Source organism: Hypomesus transpacificus, chromosome 10, assembly GCF_021917145.1.
Source record: "Hypomesus transpacificus isolate Combined female chromosome 10, fHypTra1, whole genome shotgun sequence".
NCBI lineage: Eukaryota > Metazoa > Chordata > Actinopteri > Osmeriformes > Osmeridae > Hypomesus > Hypomesus transpacificus.
Window position 1 is genome coordinate 10,613,715 of NC_061069.1, and position 24,907 is coordinate 10,638,621.

Below are 24,907 nucleotides of genomic sequence, written 5' to 3' on the forward strand. Positions count from 1 at the left end.
CAGACATCCAATCGTTTTGACTTTTGCTAGGGATTTAGTAAGGAAGTCCAAATCCCTCAACCACAACTAACAATTTATCCAGCAAAATACACCTGCTGCTCATGTCACAGTTCATTTGGAACTTCTAATCAAGTTTTACACTGATTAAAGTTTAAGTAATTTGATTTAGTTTATTGCCAATGACACACATGCCCCAAATAGCCAAAGAGAGTGGTACCCCATTGAAATGTTTAAACTATTGCTGTTGCTTGTGATGTGTTTTTTTCCTTTTCCACTCCGTTCATTTGTCCATTCTATCAGCTTAGATTTTCCCTATTCTGTTTTTGGTTCCTGAGATTGTGGTTGGGATAGGGCTGGGGTTGGGGTCGAGCTCAAATGAAGGATAATCTCTTAGAGGTCCTTTGCTGTGGGGGGTGAGGCTCAGGAGTGGCCATTCACTTTTCTTTTTTTTTTTTTACAAAGTTGCAGCTGGATCTCAAAGCACTTTGATAAAAAAGCTGAATGTTTTGCAGGCAGATCCTCAGGCTGGTTGCGGAATTCTTGCCTCCCACTGTTAGGAACCTTTTTTTACCCCTTTAGGGGCCCTCGCCCTAACTGCCAGTTGCTTCAAGTTGGCCTGTTTGCAAATTGAGCCTGACAAAAAGAGTGGGGGCAAGAAAATGGGTGTATTTGGAGGTGTAACACCAGCTGCAATAATGTTTGATCAATCTGACCAACAGATATCTTATTGGGTTGGTCAAATTCTGCTAATTTGCTAATTCATTTAGACTTGTATACTGTGGTAGCAAGAAATATAGCTGTAGGCTACATCTTTTGTTCTTCTCTGTCCAAAATGCAATTTTGTGTTTGTTATATGCTCTTTGACTTGCTCAATGGTTAGGAATAAATGTACTTGAAATGTATGGCTGGTGTTTGTGACTTCTAATATACAGTAGAAAGGAGACCCTATTACATTTAGCCAATGAGTGGATTTTTGGGAGCAGGTGCATACTGTTTAAAATGATGTTGCAGAAAGACGGTTCCCCTTCTTAAAGTATGACTAGCATGGCACATTCGCATCGACAACGCTCAGTCTCTCACCGATGTGGTTGTCATCGTTCTTTTTCAAATTCCAAATGTCAAAATTTGCAACCCCCCTTTTTATTTAATGTGTGACACTGATGTGTTGTGAGTCTTAGTTGTTGAATGGTGTGCCAATGTTAAAAGAGAGGAACCCAACAACATAGTACCATTCAACAAAGTGCCAGATAATAGCAGTGGAGGGGGACGGACAGTAAACAACTCGACACAGTGCGTCAACGGTGCATGCTGGAGAGGTTTCCTCTCTAATAGAGTGTAGGGGCAGGGTCTGTGATGTCAAGCTCCGGGTAACAGATAAAACGTTTCAGCGCGTTGGTTTGATCTCCTGGATTGGCTGGATGGAGCAGGGCGAAACTGGTGGACTGAATGGCGCAAAAATATATATCCATTACTTGAAATGAAATGCATGTGGACACAAGAGGACTTAACGCACATTTCAAGGTGAATTTATGAAACTATTTTCTTTGGGACTTTACTCTAGCACCAGCGTGCACTTTGCTTTGGACTGATTTGTACTCATCCTCGATACCTTCTTGGACGCAAACACAAAAACTAATTTGTAAATATTGTCTGGTAGCCTAAACCATAGGACTAGACAATAGAAAACTTTATGGATAGCGAAATCAAAATAAAATGAATTTCCCGCCGTTGTGTCGACTTCTCTAATGACTGCATGGGCTTGACTTCTTATAGTTGCACCTGGTCTGTGGTCATCGGAGTCCCCCAATAAGGAACTTCAGTGCAGAAAGCTTTATAATTGGTAATAACTTTTCACACAAAGTTTTTAAATGTTCAGCCTTAGTTGAACTATAGGTGAACAAGAGCGCGCACCAGGAGCAATAACGCACATAATATAACTAATACAACCTCCCATTTGCGCGGCATAAATTAATTTATTGAAACCATCTTGACATCTTTAAACAAGATAAAAAGGATAAACATATTTGTATTCATGTGTCTTGTGTAACAAATGCACCTTCTAGGGGACAGATAAAGATTCTACTCAAACCTTTCTAAACTAAAATCAGATTGACCCTTTAGCCTATATTCTCACAGGAGGAAGATGGTGGCTGGTTAGTATGGCCGTCATTTACCCAAATTGGCGTAAACTGTGAAGACTGGTTTTTATGAGGAGCTAAGGTGATGCGCGCTAAGAGGGTCGCGTGAATAAACATAGGTGCCCTTCTTTGGAGCAAATACTTAGACAAAAACACTGCCTATACCAAATATACCAGGAATAACCTCAATATGCAATATCCCGAAGACTTCGATGCTAAGTGACTGTAATTATTTCTCCATTCTGAGTGCACTGACAGGTGTTCTGCTGCTCGCATCTGAAGACAGTTGACAGTTTCTCTACGTCTTTTCAAACGTGTTTCAATTTATTCAAATGTTGGTATTGGAAGTGCTACCAATTTGATATCTTCAGATACAGGGTTTAGGGACTGAACTCATTAATTTCCTCCTGAACCTTTAATATACAAAATGTTGCTTATCAGACTACTGGCTGTTGTCTTTATACTTGCCAACACATGGCTGCTGGACTCTGCGCAATCAGATCATATCCGAAGGTACAAACGCACAATAGCCCAAAAAGCCGACAGAGAGTTGGCTCACTTAGGTGAACAGTGCAGGTCCAGCGTTAGACACCCAAGGCAATCTCGCTGGTTATCTGCGCAACGATACCCTCTTGTGGCCTATCCTAGGACACACACACTGTGGCGGAGGGACCTCCACCACTTCGCTGGTGCCGAGGAGTCCGTTTGTGGTGCGAGTGGCTGCCGACCTAACGAAAACACGGACCCTAAATCCTATAAAGGCTCTGCTTGGAGTTTGGATGGCAAGAGCTTAGGTGGGGATATTTCAGAAGAGGTGCAAACCAGACCTAAGGGACTTCACACACATGCACAAGTCAGTCTACATCAACCTGCCCCCAGCGAAACAGTTCTCATTCAATCTGAAACTCTGGACTCAGACACAAACTCCGACAAACCAGAGGCTGGACGGCTACAACAGCGGGGTCACCCCCATCTACCTGAAACCCAGTCACTCCTGACCGATGGTCTCCCTGACATCTCCCTCCACCGCAGTCCCACGACGTCCTACCATGACGGCGAGGACGGATGGGAAGCGTACCCTGACAGCCGGGTCACCTCCAACCCCCAGGGGCTCCCGCAGCAGCACGGCGACTACTCGGCTGAGAGGGAAGACTACTCCGGGGAGCAGGACGGAGGCCCGGAAGCCTCCAGCCCCACCAGCAGTGCATCGCCCTGGGGATCTGAGGGGCCACGTGTGCCCTCTAACCGGATGTCTGCCCTATACTTCAGTGGGCAGAGGAAGCAGCTGAGGGTTAACCCAGCTGCCAACGTGGAGCTGCCCAGGGCTGAGTTCACACTAGAGCTGTGGGTTAAGCCTGAAGGAGGACAAGCTAACCCAGCCATCATGGCAGGTGAGTAGTTGTAGTCACAGTGACAACCCTACCCCCTTCCGCCACCCCCTCAAAACGACACACACACACTATCTCTCTTGGTTTCTCCTTTTCTGCACCCTTCTCCCCATACTCATCTGTAACTTGTTCTGTTTCACGGTTTATTTTATTCACAGTGTATAAAAAAATATTGCAGCAGTGTTGAAGCCAGAAATATACAGTAGGGCAGATGAAAGCAATGAGGAAATAAGCCGTTATGAGGTGCAAATGTTCTAAGAGACAAGTGGTCTCCAGCTGTCTCTACTATCCTACAAACATCATGTATTCCATGAGAAGGATCACTCATTCATGTTTGGCCTAACTGTCATAGGACCGCTGAAGCGGTCTGGATCCTTCCTATCATTCCTTTCAGACGCATTCATAAGAGTTTCAAGATTGCTGGTTGCATCATGATTGCTAGTTCAGGTATTTCAGTGAAAATCCAATTTGACACTGTATCTTTTATTTGTTACAGACTTTATGACATGTTATTTTGAGTTTTCTCCCCCCTAGTAATGTTTCTAGTTTGTATGAGTTTTCTACTATATTCTAGAGACGTGTAGATATTTGTGGTTTGCCTCCCTTTATTTCAGACCTGCATTGATTATCTAGAGTGTATTGTCACTGGGCAACCTATCAACAAATACTTGCAGTATTCAACTCTGGTCACAGACCAAAAAAGCAGGAAAAAAATTAACTGAAATGATTGCTGTTTTGATCGATGCTTTTGATGTTTTGATTTTTTGACTGACCATACGCAGTTTCAAACTGACAAGTATTGTGTTTGAGTCATAGTGGTCAACATTACTGTTGTAATGCTAAGGTTCCTGTGTGCGGGAGACCCAGGGCTGTGTTTGGGGGAACATGGTTGAGGCACTACACTGGTCCTCCTCGTATCCCTCCTCCCTTCGCCTGTCACTACTTTGCGTGCTCCGAGTGTAGGACTTTATCGTGACCAACCTTGATGTGACAGTTTGATATGGTTAGTTCTAGGTTCATATAATTATCTCATTTGTTGTTTATAAACATTTATGTGCTGCCTCTGTTTTTTTCTGGTATTTCTTCCTTTTGTATTTTTATTGGTTTTAGGTAAGTCTAAGACTAGGTCGATTGTCTTACTCTTTAATAGAGTTTCCCATTGACGTTTTGGATGTAGTTATTATGAATACTTGGCAAACATACTGTCTCCTGAAAACTGTTTTCAGAGAATGAAATGCGTACCCATGAAATTGGTCTACCTCCTCTAAGATATTTAGCTACAGTCATCCATTTTCTTTTTCTATAATTTTTCCCCCCGATTTCCCCCTAAACATGTGTGTGTGTGTTTGTGTGTGTACTGTGGTGTGTGTGTGTACCGTAGTGTGGAGGGAGGGTGAAGGGGTTCCCTGACCCCTCATTGTCCCAGTCAGTATGCAACATCTGGAGCCCAGATGCAAGAGTATTTATCCTGAAAAACAGCTGGGAATCAGGGCCTCCTTCAAACTCTCTCTTTTTTACCCCTGTCTCTCCCTCTCTCTCTCTCTCTCTCTCTCTCTCTCTCTCTCTCTCTCTCTCTCTCTCTCTCTCTCTCTCTCTCTCTCTCTCTCTCTCTCTCTCTCTCTCTCTCTCTCTCTCTCTCTCTCTCTCTCTCTCCCTATCCCTCTCTTGCTCTCTTTTTGGTGGTTTGCGTTTACATATCGAAGAGAATGCTCTTTTTAATGTGTCGTTTTACTCTGGTTGAAAACTAACAATGAGGTTGTTTTTCCATCTACTGTTTGGCAGGGGTTTTTGACAACTGCTCCCACTCGTTGAGTGAGAAAGGATGGGCGGTAGGTATTCGGACCTTTGAGCCCATGGATCAAAAAGACGCCAGGTTCTTCTTCACGCTCCGCACTGATCGGGCTCCCAAGTCCACCACTGTCTATGGACACAGGCGTTACGAGCCCAACACCTGGACACATCTGGTGGCGACTTACGATGGGCACAAGATGGGCCTGTACATAGATGGTGCCAAGGTTGGAGAAAGCAGCTTGCAGTCCGGTGATCTCTACAGCCCCTTCATGAGGGCCTGCCGGACACTACTTTTAGGGGGAGACCACTCTGAGCTTGGACAGAACTTCCGGGGTCACGTGGGGAGCATGGTGTTGTGGGGTCACCCTCGCAGTCACGAGGCCCTCTTGAAAAAGCCTTTCCTGGGTGATAAGACGGAGCCGCTCCTGGCTCTATGGGGCGATTTCTCTGAGGTACAATGTTTTTATGTTTTCATTTTTGTGTTCTTCATGTTTCTGTGTGTAGCGTATTATGTTTCTCTCTGTGAAATGCACTTGGACTGATGTTGATTTATCTCGACCAGGTGGAGCACCAGTGGATACCTTACAAGGCTAGCGGCTACCCATCCATTGCGGCCCCCCCGGTACCACAACGCGAGCACGTTTCTCCCTTCCTCCCCCCACCCTGTGGACTGACCACCTGCGACAACACAGACATCATTCTCAGCTACAACTCCCATTGGCAGCTGCGCACAGAGAAACACATCCGCTACAGGGTGGTCAACATCTGCAATGATGATGGCAGTAACCCTACTGTCTCTGAGACCCAGATCCACCAGCAGCACCGGGCGCTGGTCGAGGCCTTCCGGCCCTACAACATCACCCTGGAACTCAGCACCCACGCCGTTCGCAACTCCTCCTTGCGCCAGCGTTTCGTCCTGAGCAACTGCCGAATCTCCAAGATTGGGAATGGCCACTGTGACCCCGAGTGCGACCATCCGCTGACGGGCCACGACGGAGGGGACTGCCAGCGTCTGGGTCTGGGCCCCTGCTACGAATGGAAGAAGCAGGACGGGGTCTGTAACATGGAGTGCAACAACAACCGGGACCACTACGATGAGGGCGACTGCTGTGACCCGGAGGTTACAGATGTCCTGAAAACCTGCTTCGACGGCGAGTCACCTGATAGGTAGGTTTTATGGATGAATGGATGGAATGAAGTCTTTTATGGGTCCTGATTAGGAATGTATGGGCCTTCTTGAGGACGTGAAAAAAAAAAAAGTGAGGAGAGAATCAAGGGAGAAGCCAAAGTACACACTTAATGTGGCTAAACAACAAAACCAGAAGTCTCTTTTCTTCGATTCATTTTGACTGGCCGGCTTATTTGGGTTTCAAACAAAATGCATGAAATCTTGCCACAATGTCTGTCTTGCCTAATAGTTCACATGTAGGTAGCAATCCTTCACCTGCTACACATCAAACAGAAACGTTTGTTGTTTAATCCATTTAGCAGATGTGATGCAAATCAGTGGCAGCAGAACGTTTACCAAATGTTTGGAGCTCTCATCATGCACTATTTAGAGTTTGGTGCTGCAAATTTTATCAACTTGAATTATACCAACTGTTTCTTTCTTTCTCTCTCTCTCTCTCTCTCTCTCTCTCTCTCTCTCTCTCTCTCTCTCTCTCTCTCTCTCTCTCTCTCTCCTCTCTCTGTCTGTCACTCTCTCTCTCTATTCCTCATATACTGTTTTCTCTTTCAAGTTCATGATTTGCTCATAGTGAATAAGTGACGGGAAGGCCTGGGGAGACTAATTGGGCACTAATGATACATTTGAACTGCAGTCTGTGTGTTGTTGTAGCAGAGGGAGGCCTGGTATTCAGACTTTAAAAAGTGCTAAAAAGCCAGGCCCCTAGATGGATATAAAGGTAAATGTGGATAAAGCAGAAGAGTAGATGCACTCTTAACTACTGACTTATAGCAAGACATGATGTAATCTGTCCTCTGGGGTTCAGGTCAAAGCTTTTCCCACATTTGACCCTCACTATTCACTACAACTGCTACAACTGTAGGAATGATCCACAGAGACATGAAAGTGTTGTAAAAATGGTCCTCACTGGAGTATCTGCAGTGGAGGTCTTCTAGAAGGATCTGACCCCAGCTGCTTGGAACATCGCAACCGCTAGACTGCAAGCCCAGAGTCGCAGGGAGAATTCATGGGGGGATGACATTTTGATGGCATTTGTGAAGCGTACAATTTTGATTTTTGCGGGTCTGGGATTTTGGTGTTCCTCCGTCTTGAGTTATTGTGCAGGTACTCCTGCAGCTGGGCTGAGGAGCGGCCTCCCTAGACAGTTGCTGTCACTACACACATTTGTTGTTAAAGAAGCCGCAGAGACAGACGTGAAAAATGGTCTGAGAAATTCTGGCACCACAAGAAAGAGAGAGGGGGAAATTAAAATAGGAGGTCATTTTAACCGTACTTGCTGAGAGATTTTTCTGCCATGATGTGAATCCTGGACTCAGAAGTACCTTGAATTGGTTTACTAGATACTATTCACAGACTGGGTGGTTCACAGACAACCACTCGATTTCTGCCTGCGAAGCTAGAGATTGAGGATATACATTTACCATTTACTCATTTAGCACACGCTCTTATCCAGAGCGACTTACAGTAAGTACAGGGACATTTAGTCATTTAGCAGACGCTCTTACCCAGAGCGACTTACAGTAAGTACAGGGACATTCCCCCCGAGGCAAGTAGGGTGAAGTGCCTTGCCCAAGGACACAACATCATGTGGCACGGCGGGGAATCGATCCGGCAACCTTCTGATTACTAGCCAGACTCCCTCACCGCTCAGCCATCTGACTCCCTGTGATACAGAGTTCAGTTTAAAAAGTGTGATTGCTCATTGGGGAGGTAGTTGAAGATTAGGTTTAGTCTGTTGTCAGGATACTCCTGTCAGAAGAATCAAGTTGTCTTACTTTTATAATCCACGGTTATATTCACTGCAGACCTCTGTCAAATGGCAAGCCCTCACTAGATCCAGTGTGGCAAACATACCCCATAAAGCATTTTACACTAGAAATGATTTCAAATTGTGTTTTGACTCTGGTCTGATTCACTAAACCAGTACTCACAAGGCAGTACACACACACTATAAGAAAGCAGCACTACCACTTCAAAATACACAATTCCTCACAAACGTCTCTGATTTGAATGTGAAGTTAAATCAATTGTTGGGACTCCATATTTTTATGAATATGTATTATGGAACTCATTTGACCTCATGCTGGATTGGAGTACTCTGACAGATTGGCACGACATTTGTTTATCCAACAGAAGCTGAGTAAGCCAGTCAAGTAGACTTGGTCAATTCTAGGATGGAATGTATCCAAGAAACAGTAGGTGGTTCTACTAATGGGCTAGACCTTTTGGCAGGTTACAAAAGGGCAATGAGACGCAGAGCATTTCAAAGGTACGGGCCAATGATAGGTGCACAAGCTTTCCAGCTACATAAGCAGAAGAGGAAAATACCATGTGACATACCTAGCACAAAAACAGGGTTACCTTTACACATCAAAGAAGTTTGATGTCAATTTACACACAGTTGGTAGCAGAGCGAGAGGGAAGCAGTGATTTCATGCTTTCCAACTAATTCAAAACTGTACCTTCCATTCACTACATTTTGGATGTTTGGGAAAATGTACTCTCAAACGAGTGCTGTCTTTCTCCAATTCCTTTTCTAAATTTAAATCAGGAAATATAATCTCCTTAACCGTTGGTGGCCCACATAAATAAACGTATAGTTTCACTTTAAAAACTCTTATATTTTTTCCATGACTAAACATGAAATACTAAAATACTAACATAACATCGAGGAAAAGTGTAGAACCCATTCCATCAGTTTCTTCTGCTGATTCCAGTGAGATGTTATCTTTCTATAGAGTCTTTCTTTGTCCCCAGAGCATCTCTCACAGAGAGTGGCGTCTAATGCATGTCTCCTGTTGCCAGGGCCTACATGAGTGTGAAGGAGCTGAAGGAGGTGCTGCATCTGGGCAGCTCTGACACGCTCAATGTGTTCTTTGCCAACAACTCTGCTCGTGAGGAACTGGCAGGAGCTGCTACCTGGCCCTGGGCGAAGGAGGCCCTCAGTCACCAGGGTGAGAGAACACCACTTATCTTGTGTTATTATCTGGATAAAGCTTAAGCCTAATAGCTGTAGCCGCTATGCCAAAGTGGAATCTTGTTTATTGTTGTATCGCACTGTCCTGTCCGGTACTGTCCCGTTCCATCCTCCTGTTCTATATCCTCTCTTCGCGTCTCTCTTTCTTTATCCTCATACGCTTTCCACCCCTCCCCCCTCCTCCACCTCCTCCCTGGCCCTCCCCTCTTTGTTTTCAGTATTAGCTGTAACAAGATTAATGAGGCTTAATCTTGGATATAAAAGAAAACACTTGCAGCACGCATAGATTTCCCGGCAGATTGCCTTCTAATCATTAGGCCTTTCACGGTAAAGACAACCCAACAACAACCAAACACAAACAAGACAGCCTAATGCCTTTGTTGCCATCCACAGACTCTTGCCAGTTGATTTTTATTGTTCGCACTGTGTTCAAGAACTCATTAAAAAAAGTTTTCCTTTTCCGAACATCCAGCTCTTTCATAAATCCAAACCTTACCTGATGCGCAATGGTCTTTCCTAATTTACTTGGACCAGTAACATGTAAGCCTTGCACAGCTAACAAAATTGTACATCCAATAAGGAAGAGTGTGTGCTGTGTTTGCGGTGAACCAAAATGTAAATTATTCTCTATTCTTTTGTGGGTTCTGCTCCTATCCACTGGGTGGCTTTAAATCACTGGGAAAGTGCTTGGCTGGAGAGAGAGAAAGACTTTAAAGTATTATTCTCGGTTCAATCAGGTTTTCTTGTGTGTGTTCCCCCTGGTTCCGCCTTTACCTCCTGGCCCATTCATTATGGACCCCAGGGATAGCGTGCATTCCAGCACAGATGTCCCTTTCTTCCTCCTCAGTCTGGGCTACATCAACAAGGCCCGTCTGCATCGCTGAGGAGACCTGCTTGGATGAGCTGGAGCCTTGTAGTGTTGTGTGTGTGAGGTTGCTTTTTCACGTCGTTTTCTCTGTGTTTCCACTCCCAGAATGAAGTCTGTGCTGGAGGAAGGTATCCTTGCATCATTAATTTTCTACAGGTTCATGGATATTGTAAAACCAAGTGGTGAGATTGTTAGAGACACACCCTTGAGGTCTGGTGTTATTTCAGAGGTGGTGCTAATTTGACATTTCCTTATTTTGCAGCAGGGTGGTTTTTGGACAAAATTCTTAAGATGTTCTGCAGTTTAGCTGCACTTGAATACACTATCGACATGTCATGCTTAGTTTCAGGACAAATTATGCATAATGTATACAGTACAAATAAGTGAGTTGGTCTTTTGGTGGTCTAACCCTGACAGGAAGTACTCAGCGACTTTGCATTGATGGTAAAAAGGAAATGACTAGGAACCTTACTGTTTATTCAGGGTCCTATAGTCCATTTGTCATTGTTAATAGGCTATTATGTAAGTGGGCTATTATAAGGAGACAGTCTCTAAGTAGCCCACAGATGTCTTCACAAATTAAACTATGTTCTTCATTAGTAAATGACTGTAATTCATAATTAGAATTAATCTATCGAAACTCTTTACATTTGAAGCAGACTTAAACTATAATGAAAATTATTTGAGGGAAACTATGGTTTTGGAAGTCATGGTATAACACCTGTGTCTTCCATGTTAGATTTTTACTGACTGCTGTAGGTTTAAGTGGTTATCCTGCACATGTCACATTGTTATGGCTGTTTATTACATGACCGTATTATAAAACCAAACGCCAACAAGCTACTGCAGGTGGAATGCATGTCCAACTAAGACATTCATTGCCTGAAGACTCTGGTCAGCTAGCAAAGGTGGATTAAAGCCGCCGTAGTTTCTACAGCTAAAGGGTCATGACTGAAGTTCCAGTTGGATCGTGTTTTACTTTACTTCACACTTCCCTACATGAGTGTTAACTTTAGCGCTTTTAACACTGTCTGTCATGCCATTATGAAAGTCCATGTCTTAACATTCCCCTCCATCCTCTCTCTCACCTCACCTCACCTCATTCCTCACCACAGGCGGGATGGTGCTGAACCCAGCCTACTTTGGCACCGTGGGCCACAACAACACCATGATCCATGAGATGGGACATATCTTTGGACTGTACCATGTCTTCAAGGGGGTGAGTGAGCGCGAGTCGTGCGATGACCCCTGCCAGGAGACCACGCCCTCCATGGAGACAGGAGACCTGTGTGAGGATACGGCACCCACGCCAAAGTCAAAGTCATGCCATGACCCGGGGATCGTCAATGACACTTGTGGAGTAACTTTCTACCGGGACACGCCCTACAAGAACTATATGAGCTACACAGGTGAGCTAGCGCTAACATAGGGAGAACAGAGTTTTCTGGGGAAGGTTCCCAGTTTGGTGCCCAGGGCATGACTCGATGAGTGTCCTGACATCAGAGTCTCATCAGACATCAGAGTCTCATCAGAGTCTCACAAAACATTGCTTTGTCATTCTAAGTTCATTCGATTTTTCAAGGTTCTCTTCTTTCTCTATCTCCTTAGATGATAACTGTACCAACCATTTTACTCCAAACCAAGTTGCCCGAATGCATTGCTACATAGACCTGGTCTATCAGAATTGGCTCAAAGAACGCAGGCCAACCCCCATTCCTCTCCCTCCCATGGTGATTGGACAAAGCTCAGATTCAGTCTCAATTAATTGGCTCCCACCTCTTAGGGGGCCGTTGCACCCAAGGTAGGAACCTGTTTGTTTTCACCCTTTAGTTATCAAGATACGTGCTGCATGTCAAGTCTATCAATAATGAAATAATAATGGAATCATGAAAGGTTGTTTAAGGTTGAAGTTCCTGAAAACTGTTCCTTGACTCTGACTATCAAAATACTGTTAGAACCATGCACTTCTGATCCTTGATCTTCTGTGGCACTTTCTAAATTTACAATTTGTAAACCGCATTGGATAAAAGCTTTTGCTAAATTAATAAAATGTAAAATGTTAAGTACGTTTGTGTAGCTGAGAGTCCCCTGATGTCTACGTGTTTTGACAGCTCTCCCCAGATGGAGGGAGGAACCTGCCGTGACTGTGAAGGTGACGGAGTGTTCCACCAGTATGCTTCTGAGGCCACCTCCCCCCGTGTTTGTGACATCTCTGGTTACTGGACCCCCGATGAGGCCATCGGTGAGCATAGAGATTGGGTGTATTCCGTCTGTTGTTATTCAGCTCTGGTAAAAGTTGAGAGAGGACTGTACCTTTTTCTTTCATTTTTAAAAAAGCTGAGAAGGACAATTTTGAGTGAGGAACAGAAGGGTAACATTTTAGAGGCCACTGCAAATTTTACCCTTCTATCTCACTCAAAATTGTCCTTTTCAATTTTCTTTAAATGAAAGAAAAAGGTGCAGTAGTCTTTCAATTTTTTGTGTTTACTTCCATCCTGGTCACCTTCCATGCACATGGTCTTTCCTGGGGATGAGTCATTTATCCAAGTTGAGGTGGCATGCCATTTGTATTCCAAATGTAGAGTGGCTTTAACGTTTTTTCATAAGGTTCTGCTTTGTACTGAGTGGTAGATTTGCTTTCCAATCTTTCCAAACACAGAATATATTGACATTTTCTTGTCCATGTAGAGGATTCCCTTTTCTCTGTGAGTAAGGTGCGTGCAAGGATAAAATCTCCTGGAAGAAAAAATTGAAAATCATTAAATGATAATTGCCAGGCTAAAGAAATCTCTTGTTTTGGCCCAGGCGAAAACAGGGTGCTTGGCAGTGTGTCAACTCTGGGTAATGTTGAGAGCTGGCCAACATCGAACTGTCATAAAAACTATGCGTATCCTGTAGTGCTTTGAAACTTTAAGCTTCACCTAACAGATGTTACTTATTATTTCAATCAAGATTCTGTTATTTCAGACATGACACAAATACAACAACAACAAAAAAATGGTGTGGAAGTTCTACCCAAAAATGTGGAAATCCTGTGTAGAATTTTGACTTTGAAAACAGAGTCGGAGAGAGAAGAAGGGATTACGCGCTATTGCTGAAGTACTATAATGATGATAAAGACTATTACAGTATTAGGCCGCAGACAGGAATCTACAGTTGTAGGGAGACGACCAGTCTGTTGGCTGTTTTGCATTGTGCTGTAATTTATGAAAGGGGGGATGGATATGGGAATCTTGTTACCTGGTCCATGTGTGGACCAGGTGGTCACAGATAACTCCTCCTTATAACAGGAAAACAAGACATAGCTGAGAGACAATCTCACTGGAAACTACTAGAAAAGTAGTTGAAATTTAGCATTTTGAAGGTTGTTTAAATTAAGGTATCATAACCTCCACATCATGCAAATAAAAATATTAATATGTCCCTAAACATTTTTTATTAAGCACACAGAAAGAGAATAAAACTAAATGGAAGGCAGAAAGAAGGCACTTAATTTCTTTGTACAATAAATTGTACATAGAAACGTATCTTCCCCCTGTTCTCCTGCAGCGACCGAAACCCAAGTACGCATTCCCAAACCCTGCTCCCCGTACACTGAGGAGGGAAGGGAGAGTTGGAGAGGATGAGAGAGAAAGGGAGGCGAGTAGTCGTGACATGGTTAAGTTCCTGAAAGCAGGAAGGATGATCCACAAAGATCTGGGCGGTATTGGGGCCAGTCCTGAGGGAGCCGTTGGGCACCATCTGATACAGCCATTATTCTGGTCTGGCCGCGGAGTCGCAGTGGAGGCTTCTCTTTGTTCGTCCCAGTTTAATGGCTTGACTCGGTGCACTCTTGTTTACCTTGCAAAATCCACACATGGGAGAGCCCACACTGGGCACAAACACTAGAAGGACAGCAGGCAGACTTATAGCTAAGCCTAGCCCACATTAGGCCATTGGCGTTAGTTCCTCATTTGTTTGTTTGTTTTGTTTGTTGTGTCTGTGTGTGTTTTTTCTGCCAAACCTTGCAGAGCCACTTTCGAATGGAAAGTGGATACTCCCTTTTCTTTCTCTCTCCCGAGGACTCTCTCTCCTGTTCACTCATACCTCTCCCAGATGATAAGCATTTATCTGCAGCATGTGTTCTTCCATGTTCCATGTATGTCTCTGTGTGTGTGTGTGTGTCAAGGCCCTCCAGATGTAGAGCAACCTTGCGAGCCCAGCCTGCAGGCGTGGAGCCCTGAGCTCAGCTTCTATGAGGGGAACGTGACGTCCCCCTGCCCTGCCGTAAAGGGCTGTGTCCTCACCCTGCGCTTCCTCCGGCCTGTCACCCCTCACAGCCTCACCCTCTGGGTCACCTACATCTCCACCGGTACGACCCCCCTCATGGCTTCTCAGACCTCCCCACTGGGGACACGCAGAGCGCTTGGGATGCCATTCGGCATTGATTACCGCAGATATAACAGACTCCGGATCAGTAATTTTATGATTTTGTGTGTGACTTTAGTAGATTGCAAATACTATTGTTTGGTGTGAGGGAGTCTCTGTACTTATCCATTACATCTCCTGCCGTGTTTACTACAGATTATCACCAGCAGGCCATTGCCAACATCGAGCTGATCACGGACACAGCCGAGTCTCTGGAACTGGGTCCCCAGCACGTCTTCTGTGACATGCCCCTCACGCTACGCCTCAGCACACACAAGAGGGTGGTCGCCGTCAGACTGTTCACTTTCGATGAGAAGATGGAGATCGATGCCATCATGCTCTCCTCGGGCCCCAGGAACCCCCTCTGCTCTGGCTGCCAGCCTCTGAGCTACAGGGTCCAACGGAAGCCACAATTCCACAAGGAGCCGGCCCGACAGACCGAGCAAACCTTTACTGACAGGTGAGCTAGAGACTGACAGGCATGTATCAAAACATTATGTTTGAGAACACTGGGAAACACTGTGACCTCAGGCCTTGGAACATTCTACAGGTTCCACTTGGCCTCTGAAGTGCAGACACAGATTTATTACGTGGAAGCTGCTTAGCCCACTGTGGCTAGGAACAAGCTGCACAGTCAGGAGCAGAATTTAATTTATGTCAGGTACAAAGATCAAAACATCACAGTTACCGCTTTAGAGATACAGCCCCAGATTCAGAGATATCTGTCATCTTGTCATTCTCAAGTGTTTTAGCCTGGGGTTTGTCGTTACCAAGAACCAAATGTATTCAGTATGGTTCCTAGCTTAGATATTGATCCAAATTGACATCAAGGGTATCACTCTGCCAAAACAGTTTCAGAAGTGTTTCCAGGGTAGGTCAAACCATTTTTATGTAGATGCAACACATGCCATTAGTGAAAAAATATATACAAACTGAAGGGAGTTTTAGCTATGCGCTGACGATTGCTGGCAAGTCGTTTGCACAGAGGAGAAGGGAGGGAAGAAGTATGGAGGGAAGAGGGTTAGGGTTGGGGTTGAGTTTGGGGAAGAGTCTCTGGAAGATAAACCAAATGTGAGCAACAGAAACCGTAAACACCCATTGCTGTTTGGAGTGGTTCCTCAGCCATTTCCTCTTGCCGAAGGTTTGAATCCTCATTATGGTTAGTACATGATAAGTGAGAGGCCTGTCAGACGGAGAGAGGGAGAGAGGGAGACGGAGAGAGAGAGATGGAGAGGGAGAGGGAGAGAGGGAGAGAGAGAGAGAGAGAGAAAGAGAGAGGTAGAGAGAGAGAGAGAGAGAAAGAGAGCGAGGGAGGGAGGGAGGGAGGGAGGGAGAGAGAGAGAGAGAGAGAGAGAGAGAGAGAGAGAGAGAGAGAGAGAGAAGGGGAAAAGGGGATGGGGGGGTAGTCAATGTAGGGAAATGCGAAAATACCACAACATCGAGACTGTGTTCTACTGCCACCAAGAGGTGTCCAACAACATGATCCTGATCTGGACCTTACCTTAATTCCTCTCTGTGCAGAAAAGGGAAAAAACAGATTAATACGTGGTAAAAAGGCAGGATGGTCGAACTGTGTGTGCGAGTGGTGTCTCTTTTTACATGGTCAGGTTTAATGTTCCAAACAGCTTTTAAAACGTCTTGGAAAAGAACATGTCGTAATGCGCACCTTTGTCCATTAAGATGACAAAAGCTTAGTTTGGCTGTAGTCTCTCCTGACACAAAACATAGCTAAACCTCCTCCAGTGGAATGCGATGAAGACGAGCGCTCTCCAGAGTGATCCATAATTAATAAGGGGCAATTTGTAGAGGGGTGGAAAGAAGACCTGTCTGAGGGAGAGGATGATGTGCACTTTTCTAGGTTTTGTTCGCTGCCAGCCGGAGGCTCAAGTAATCAAGTCGTGCCGGCACGCCAAAGATGTTCTTTTTATAGTAGTGGTTGACCATAACAGGTCGATAGCCCTGGGACAGGGGCTCAGGTGTCACAGCAGACCTCCACTTAGCTGTGTAAGGTCACTGGCTCACACTGCAAGGTTACATCTACCGAAACGCTACCCTACTGTCGTTTTGTATTACAAAAAATGGCGAAACGTATGAAAAACTATACTGCAATGATTTTTTGATGTTCTTTTTCCAAGACTGACATGTCACGCTCTGCGGTGCCCGCAGCTGAAACGGTGTGTTTCTGCGTTGCAGGGAGGTCGTCCAGGGGGTGCAGTACCTCTACAGGGTGCAGGTGGACGCAGACGGAGCCCTCAGCGAGCTGTCGCCACCTCTCTACCACACCCACGGGGCTGCTTTCTGCGGAGACGCGCACATCCAGGGGTCAGTGTGGCCACGTGGCACTCCCAGCTCACAGCTACCTCAGGCTCACCACACCTAGGACCCAGAGTGGCTTTAAGGTTTTTTCATAAGGGTCTGCTTTGTACTGAGCGGTAGATTTGCTCATCTTTGTATGATGTCTTTTGTAGGAAGGAGGAGTGTGACGATGGCAACCTATTGGACGGGGATGGATGCTCGAAGAAGTGTCACAAGGAACCTGGCTTCAATTGCAATGGTAAACCAGGGGCTTGCGTTGTAGAGCGTGCATCCCAAAGATCAGGCATATCCTCTAGTATCTTCTGTGTCGAGTGTTTTACTGTAACTGCCAGGATGGTTTCAGGGTCTGTTGTGCTAAGCCAACACAGAGACTTTAAAAAGACCATGTCTTAAGGAATAATGAACAGGAACTATGGATGTAACAACAACTCTATATTGGTTTCCTGTTCATCAGTGAGAGAATACTGTGGCTTGTTCTTGACACTACAAGGCTAAAACAAGGCAAAAACAAATGCCGTCTCTGTTTCTCGTTCATGGACTTGGCAGGCTTGCTAAATGCCAGCAGCTAACATTACCTCCATAGTTGTGGTGTGCTTGTGTCGCCATTAAACTCGTCCACCATGCGATGGAACGCTTTGGTAACATGCCTGTTGTCATTGTGCACTTAGTTGAAGCATTGTGTGCCTGTAATACATAGCGTTGTGATTTGAAATAGGATATATAGATCATAGAGAATGTTTGTTCCGTCTCTTATATGACTCACTACTCAAACATTTAGTTTCTTGATGTCAACACGATTACTTTCTTCATAACAATTACAACGTTTTTGAAAAAATGTGTCACCAAATGTCCTCTGCCACTTTTCCGCTAACATTCTGTCAGTTTTGCTGTGGGAGGACAGGCCGACCTTTCCCCTCGAGAGTCTGGAGCCGGCATGACTAAAACTCTTACTATTTATTCTAGAGTAGAATAACAGAGAAAGAGAGAGAAAGAGAGAAGAGGAAAACAACAGGGCAGAAACAGATTTGACAAAACAAAGACTAATCACTCAAGACAGTGTCTTACTCATTGATGTGTCAACAGCCTCCTTTTCTAGTGAGCTCAGACGATGCCAGAGTAGTTATGGCTCCTTCTCTGGAGTTTGTGTAGACTGGCTCCCTCCAATTCCTCCTCAGAAGTCTCTCGCCTTACCTCGGATGACTCCTGATATCACACTAGCTGTTACATCATGAACGGAACACCTATCATACTTAAGGGTGTGCGGAGGGTTGTGAATGCCTTCAACCCAGCAAGACAATGTGATGTCATGTTATGAAATCACCATGCCTTTTCTTTGAGCATATTTCTTTTTTGATTAGTTAGGCTAATCGGAAACCTTTGTCAACAATGGTCTGTCTGTCTCCCAGCTCCTCTGCAGCTGGTCAGGCCTGACCTGGGCCAAGTGTAGTGTCTGAAGTTAGCTATGCACCCTTAGTCCACTAGAAAAATACTTCCTTCATGACGTATTGTTTTTGCTGTGTTTCTCTCCGTTTGAATTACTGTCACACCTCTTTGGTATAAACCCCCCCCCCCCCAAAAAAAAAAAAAAAACATCCATTCCAGTTGGTGAGTTTTTGGTCATGACATCACCATGCACATACTGAATCACATTCTTGGTTGATTCCCTATACAATGCAATCCACTCGCTGACATACCTGCTGCACTACATGTGTTAGCTTTGATCAGCTTAGCTGAATATGAGGTCATGGATAAGTGGTTTGAAACCATACTGATTATAGTTCAATGATGGTTCGCTTCACATCCTGGTGCGTGTATCTACATTTACATTACATTTAGTAGACGCTCTTATCCAGAGCGACTTACAGTAAGTACAGGGACATTCTCCCCAAGGCAAGTAGGGTGAAGTGTCTTGCCCAAGGACAACATCATTTGGGACGGCCGGGAATCGAACCAACCACCTTCTGATTAATAGCCCGACTCCCTAACCACTCAGCCATCTGACCCCCATGTGTCTGTGCGTCCTCTCTCTCTTCCCCACCTGTAGGGGAACCCAGTCGGTGCTACGTATTTGACGGGGATGGTGTGTGTGAGGACTTTGAGAGGAGTCTGGGCTCCAGCGTGCTGGACTGCGGCTACTTTACCCCCCAGGGCTACAGTGACCAGTGGGCCTCCACGGCCTGGGCCTCCCACCAGGACCCCCGCCGCTGCCCAGCCCTGGCAGCCACGGGGGAACCCTCCCTCACCAAGGTAGGGGAGGCCCCTCTCCCCCAGGGCTCTACACTGCGACCGAAATGTTTGCATTTGCGACCTTTTGAAATGCCATTGCGACCTTAATTTTTTTATGGGAAACGCAAATGTATCACTGATTATCTTTGTGCTTACCTTAGGTTTTAGGAAATATGCTATGATTTATTATGAAAAATTATTAAAACAGTAATGTGTATTTTAAGAATATGTTTTATAATGTGCTCTGAGCATTCAACACATCAACTTGGGTTCAGCCCCGAGACCCCCCCGCCCCCCTCCCGGAATGGTGTAGCCACGGTGATAAAACTAATAATCTACCTCACGTCAAGCCGCACGCAGCAATCCCATATATATCTCAACATACTTAAATCTGACATGTTGAAATGAAGCAGACAATTGACTCCTTTTTTAAGCAGGGACGTTCAGGTGTAACCGTACCATCACTTGTTGTCGATTCGATGTGTCAAACGGAGCTTGCGAGTGAGAATGATGAGGCTGAGAAGGATTTGCAAGGAATATACATGCGGGAAAAACGATACGGACATCTGACACCGATACGATACGTATTTCGACACCAGTGGCCACATATGCCACTCGATTTTATGGATTACATTTATTTTATTTTTCCTTAAGAGTTTAAGAGTTCAGGAGTCTGCCCATCTGTGCCAACCATAGCATGTTGAAATCTAAAATAAATTCATTTTGCACTTCATAATTTACAGCATTTTCTATTGCAGTAACTCTATCCCAATCAATGTTAAACAAAACAAGAAGGCATGTGGTTTAAAAAATGGCAAGTAATTAAAGTGCACATCTATATGCAAAACATGCAACACAGCTCGAAATCATGGGTCAATTTCTGGTTTCTTCCATTTGTTCTCAATTCGTTTTTTCCTTGTCTTCCTTGAGGGTTTAGGTTGGTTTAGGTACAGTTATATGGGTGAATGTGAAGCCCTCTGTGACATTGATTGTAAAATTTTGATTAGACTTTTCCACCTTCTGCTTGATCTTGCCTGGCACAGTTGGACCTATATTCTTTCACATCCACCTGACACTCATACTGCAGTATATGTATATAACACTACAGTATGGCATTTTAGTATTGGGATGTATGTTCATCTCAAGGTCCCTCCTTCTCTTTAGCTCTGCCAGCAACAATACCTGGAGCTGAGTGAGAAACCGTCGCATGACATCTGGGTCCCCTGTACTGCCATGTCCTATAGCGAGGACTATAATGACCTGCAGCATCCAGTATGGCTGAAGGTATGGTACATTTGTGATACACCAATGGGAAATTTGGCTTCTGAGTCTCTCTCTTTCTCTTTCTCTGTCTCTCTGTCTCTGTCTCTGTCTCTCTCTCTCTCTCTTTCTCTCTCTCTCTCTCTCTCTCTCTCTCTCTCTCTCTCTCTCTCTCTCTCAGACTAGCCTAAAACTTTCTGAGTCTCTCTCTCTCTCTCTCTCTCTCTCTCTCTCTCTCTCTCTCTCTCTCTCTCTCTCTCTCTCTCTCTCTCTCTCTCTCTCTCTCTCTCTCTCTCTCTCTCTCAGACCAGTCTAAAACTTGATTGATTGTATGTCCTTGCAGGTAGGTTTTGCTCGTCCCGGGGTAGCTGCATCTGTGATTGTCTACTTGGCCTCAGATGGGGCCTGGCCAGGAGAGCAGTGCAGGAAGACGGTCTCCATCCAGCTGTCCGACACCGCTGGCAGAAACCACTCTCTGGGTAAGCAGCAGCGCTTTCCACTCAGCAACATGAAGTGCTGCTTGATTCACTGTATCTGAGTTTCCTGTGCTCTCCATCACCCCCCCCCCCCCCCCATCCTTGTCTCTTGCTTTCTCTTGCTGCGTAGATACTTACTGTCCAGTTTGCTTGTGCCTCTCTGCCTGCTTCCTCTCCCTGGATATCTACAAGCTTTTCTTATAGGTATGCATTCTCATCCATTTGTGTCCTTTGCAGGTACCTACATGCTGTCGTGCCAGCAGAACCCACTGGTGGTAAACATAACCCACAACCTGAGCCAGCCCTTTTTCCTGACCACTGCCGTCCTGCTGAGATTCTCCTCGCCACACGTGGCCGTGACCGGCGTGAACCTGCGGACTTCCTGTCACTTCAGCGCCTTCGCCCTCACTGGGTGCGCTGAGGGTGGGGTCTCCCAGGACTACCACATGCACACACACACACACACACAAGCACACAGACACACATCCAACCAGAAAAAACACATGCATACACGACCCCAAAACCCACACACACACCGTTTGTACAGTGCCTGTATAAGCACCGACAGCCAAACACAAATCAACACTTGACCGTACAAATAAAGGTTCTCTCTCGAAACATGTGACCACGTCAGGAAGTCCTCTCCTTCTCCCGCATGCAGGTGTTTGCGTCGGCCGTGCCAGATGGACATATGCAGCCCGCCGCAGCTGGAGCATGCGGAGGTGAACTGTACAGGCGGCGGGGAGGCATCCCGCTGCTCCGTGCACTGTCACCTCGGCTTCACCCTCTCCGTCCTGAGCGGCAAGGAGCACCCACCCAACCAGGTTAGCATCGACACCGGCGGGAAGGATAGTTCAGGACACGGTGCTAGCTCTTATCTTGCTGTTGTTACAAGCGTGTTAGCATTAGCATGGATGCAGTTTCGTGATTACAGGAGAAAGAAAAGGCTGTCTTTAATTGCTTCTTAACCTTGTCCAACCTCTTAAAGTGACTGAGGTGGTAAAAGGGTGGTGATGTGCGTCAACCAAAGCAATAGCGCCACCAAGTGTACCAGTCAGTGGTACAATCGGAACAATGTGAGCTTTGTTGTTACATTTAGTCATTTAGCAGACGCTCTTATCCTGAGTGACTCACAGTAAGTACAAGGACATTCTCCCCGAGGCAAGTAGGCCTTGCCCAAGGACACAACCAAGAATCAAACCGGCAACCTTCAGATGACTAGCCCGATTCCCTAACTGCTCAGCCACCTGACTCCCACCGTTTTTGCTGCGCAGAGAGAGACAGACCTGGAGTGTGTCCATGGCTCGTGGGACCGCACGGTGAGCTGCCAGCCCATCGACTGCGGCCTCCCCGACCAGTCTCACGTCTACTACGCCATCTTCAGTTGCCCCTGGGGAACTACGTTTGGCAAGCAGTGCTCCTTCTCCTGTGGTCCACCTGCTATACTCCAGGGTAGGCACAACACTTTGTGGTCAACCGGACCATTATTCTGTTGTATGTCTGGATTGGAAAAGGGTTCGTAGGACAACTGGTGTTCACCGTGTGAAGATGTGTGCCATATGTCTTATTATTTGAACTGGAAAAAATCGACCTGAACTCTCTACTTTCTCTTTGACCTCAAAAAGGTTTGGGACCTGAGGTAACATGGAGGCCAGCTTGCAGAGGTGTTTTGTAAAGGCCTGGGTGGGTTTGTGTAAGAGAAGGAGGCCAATACTCCGGGACTTGCTGAGCTGCTTGGCAGCTTGGTCGTGCTCTAGCTCCAGTTCTGGTGAACAGGGGGGCACTGGCCCCAGGCTCTGCCTGGGTAAACGGAACAGAAGGAGCAGCTGTAGGTAGCTGCAGACAGGTGGGCTGAGGAAACAGGGATCAACCACTGAGGGGTTATCTATCAAGCTACAGGTTGTTCTGAAACATGTTATGGTCAGCCTTTCTGTTCATACAACTGAAAATAAATATATCGTACAGATCAAAATAGTTACTATTTAAATTAGTGAAGAAATATATATAATTTGTTCATGTTTATCTAAACTGCTGTGTGCATATGCTGTTTCAGTTCTTGTATACTGAAAATCTCTTATATTCACACTGTCAGCAATTTCTTGATCCTTATACTATGCAGCTGCATTCGATTTTGATAATGACGGCAACACAGGATGTTTGAATACCTTATAAAAGTACTTAGGTAAAAGATTCATTACATTTTACAGACCAATAAAATGAACACAACTTTTAGAGCATTATTATTATAGAAACACACCTACACACAACATAATCTGAGGCCAGCTAATATGTGGTTTTGGGCACCACAAAACAGACCTGTGTGTGAAGTAATTTATTCGTAATTCATTCATTCACATTACGCACAATCAATTAGATCAGGAGATTTGACTCTGGCTCAAAAGTAAGATCTGAAGGTTTTGGCTAATTGCATTTCCGACATGTATCCAAACTTGAAAACTATCCTACATATTTTCAAAAAGTCTCCGACACATTGTTTTCTTTGATAGTGGAAGGTGTGTTTCCTTGTGTGTTCCAGGTGACAGTGACAGGTTGGTGTGTCTGGAGGATGGCCTGTGGTCCTTCCCTGAGGCGTACTGTAAGATAGAGTGTCCTGAAGCCCCCGTGATGCCCAACGCCAGGCTCCTGGTGCCACACTGCCAGGCCACAGGCCATGACATGGGCACGGTGTGTCGCTACAAATGCAACCCAGGATACTATGTCAAAGGCAGCCTGAACAAGGTGACACGGAAGTAAGTAGTTATTGTTAATTTTGTGATCGGTCACATCTGTCTTTGTTATGATGCTGTATTCAACCATTGAAACTGTTTTGCTTTCACACGTTCACAAGTAATGTGCATTTTTTGGGAAAGTGGACAAGGAACATACAGAAATGACTATGCACCTCTTTCCTATGTGCTATATCAACTGCAGAAAACTGTAGCTATGCTGATTTGCTAATACTTGATATAGCACAGATGAATGGCAATTTGCAGTAGCTTATTGTTAATATTTTCACATCTTAGCTTCAATACGTGGTTATTTTATACTTGACTAGTCTTTAATGTAACACCATAACAATCACATATTTCCCCATTAGATGCAAGTTTAAACAGAACAATCCTTACAGTTACTATGTATTTTTTGATCCCCATCACCAGCAAACTGTATATGGTTTCTAAGAGTCCTCACATAAACCTCCAATAACAATCATACCATTGGTCGCTCTCCTCATTATAGCTCTCCCAGTTTAATTCATGGGGTAGTTTTCCCTCATTATAAGACCTGATTCACATGTTTCTAATGAGATGAAGTTCACCATTAGCAAGACATGCAGCCACCACTGCTGGTTTATATAATCCTGGCTTTGTTCAAGTCAGCAATATACAGTACCTTTAATATTGGAGCTTTTTGTATGGCAGGTTGTTCATAGTTCAGTGTGTTCACCTGGTCCAATGGTATGTAGAGATGCAAATAAATAGGCCGGTATGGTCCAATGTTACTATTTAGGGATGTTGTTGAGTGGCCAGTATAATTCTCAGATGACATTAACTGTATGACAGGTAGGCATATTGCACTTGGGGTTCTTTATGGTTTTAAAGACTGGCTGTTTAAGACATCTAAATGCTTGTATCATCCCCCCTACAAGTTATTCATCCAATATGTACAAGCAGATTGCCAACGTATTAGCCTAAGTTATCTCGTTTTGATCTGAAATGTTAACCTTCAAACAGGCTCTAATACTAACAATTGCACTCTAAAAGTATGCTAAAGTAACCTTTGATTACAGAGGCTTTCAAGTCCTGGTGAATGTGCTTGGGATAAGTGATACATTACTGTTCCGTACTGTATCCTTTGTCCCGCCCCCTCCTTTCTC

The 24,907-nt window shown here is 45.1% G+C and overlaps 1 protein-coding gene across 1 annotated transcript in view; it reads left to right on the forward strand.

Annotated features, from left to right (window-relative positions):
* Positions 1 to 1,374: 1,374 nt before the first annotated feature.
* pappa2 (pappalysin 2) overlaps positions 1,375 to 24,907 on the forward strand; it is a 31,044-nt gene continuing 7,511 nt past the window's right edge. The window contains exons 1-18 of the mRNA XM_047028498.1: positions 1,375 to 3,529; positions 5,309 to 5,769; positions 5,880 to 6,484; positions 9,309 to 9,457; positions 11,464 to 11,757; positions 11,957 to 12,149; positions 12,460 to 12,590; positions 14,517 to 14,699; positions 14,912 to 15,215; positions 16,949 to 17,077; positions 17,224 to 17,309; positions 19,116 to 19,318; positions 20,462 to 20,581; positions 20,901 to 21,036; positions 21,271 to 21,445; positions 21,695 to 21,857; positions 22,308 to 22,485; positions 23,570 to 23,783. Of these exons, the coding sequence (XP_046884454.1) occupies positions 2,566 to 3,529; positions 5,309 to 5,769; positions 5,880 to 6,484; positions 9,309 to 9,457; positions 11,464 to 11,757; positions 11,957 to 12,149; positions 12,460 to 12,590; positions 14,517 to 14,699; positions 14,912 to 15,215; positions 16,949 to 17,077; positions 17,224 to 17,309; positions 19,116 to 19,318; positions 20,462 to 20,581; positions 20,901 to 21,036; positions 21,271 to 21,445; positions 21,695 to 21,857; positions 22,308 to 22,485; positions 23,570 to 23,783 (4,688 nt within the window). The 5' untranslated portion in view covers positions 1,375 to 2,565. The remainder of the gene's footprint in view (positions 3,530 to 5,308; positions 5,770 to 5,879; positions 6,485 to 9,308; positions 9,458 to 11,463; positions 11,758 to 11,956; positions 12,150 to 12,459; positions 12,591 to 14,516; positions 14,700 to 14,911; positions 15,216 to 16,948; positions 17,078 to 17,223; positions 17,310 to 19,115; positions 19,319 to 20,461; positions 20,582 to 20,900; positions 21,037 to 21,270; positions 21,446 to 21,694; positions 21,858 to 22,307; positions 22,486 to 23,569; positions 23,784 to 24,907) is intronic.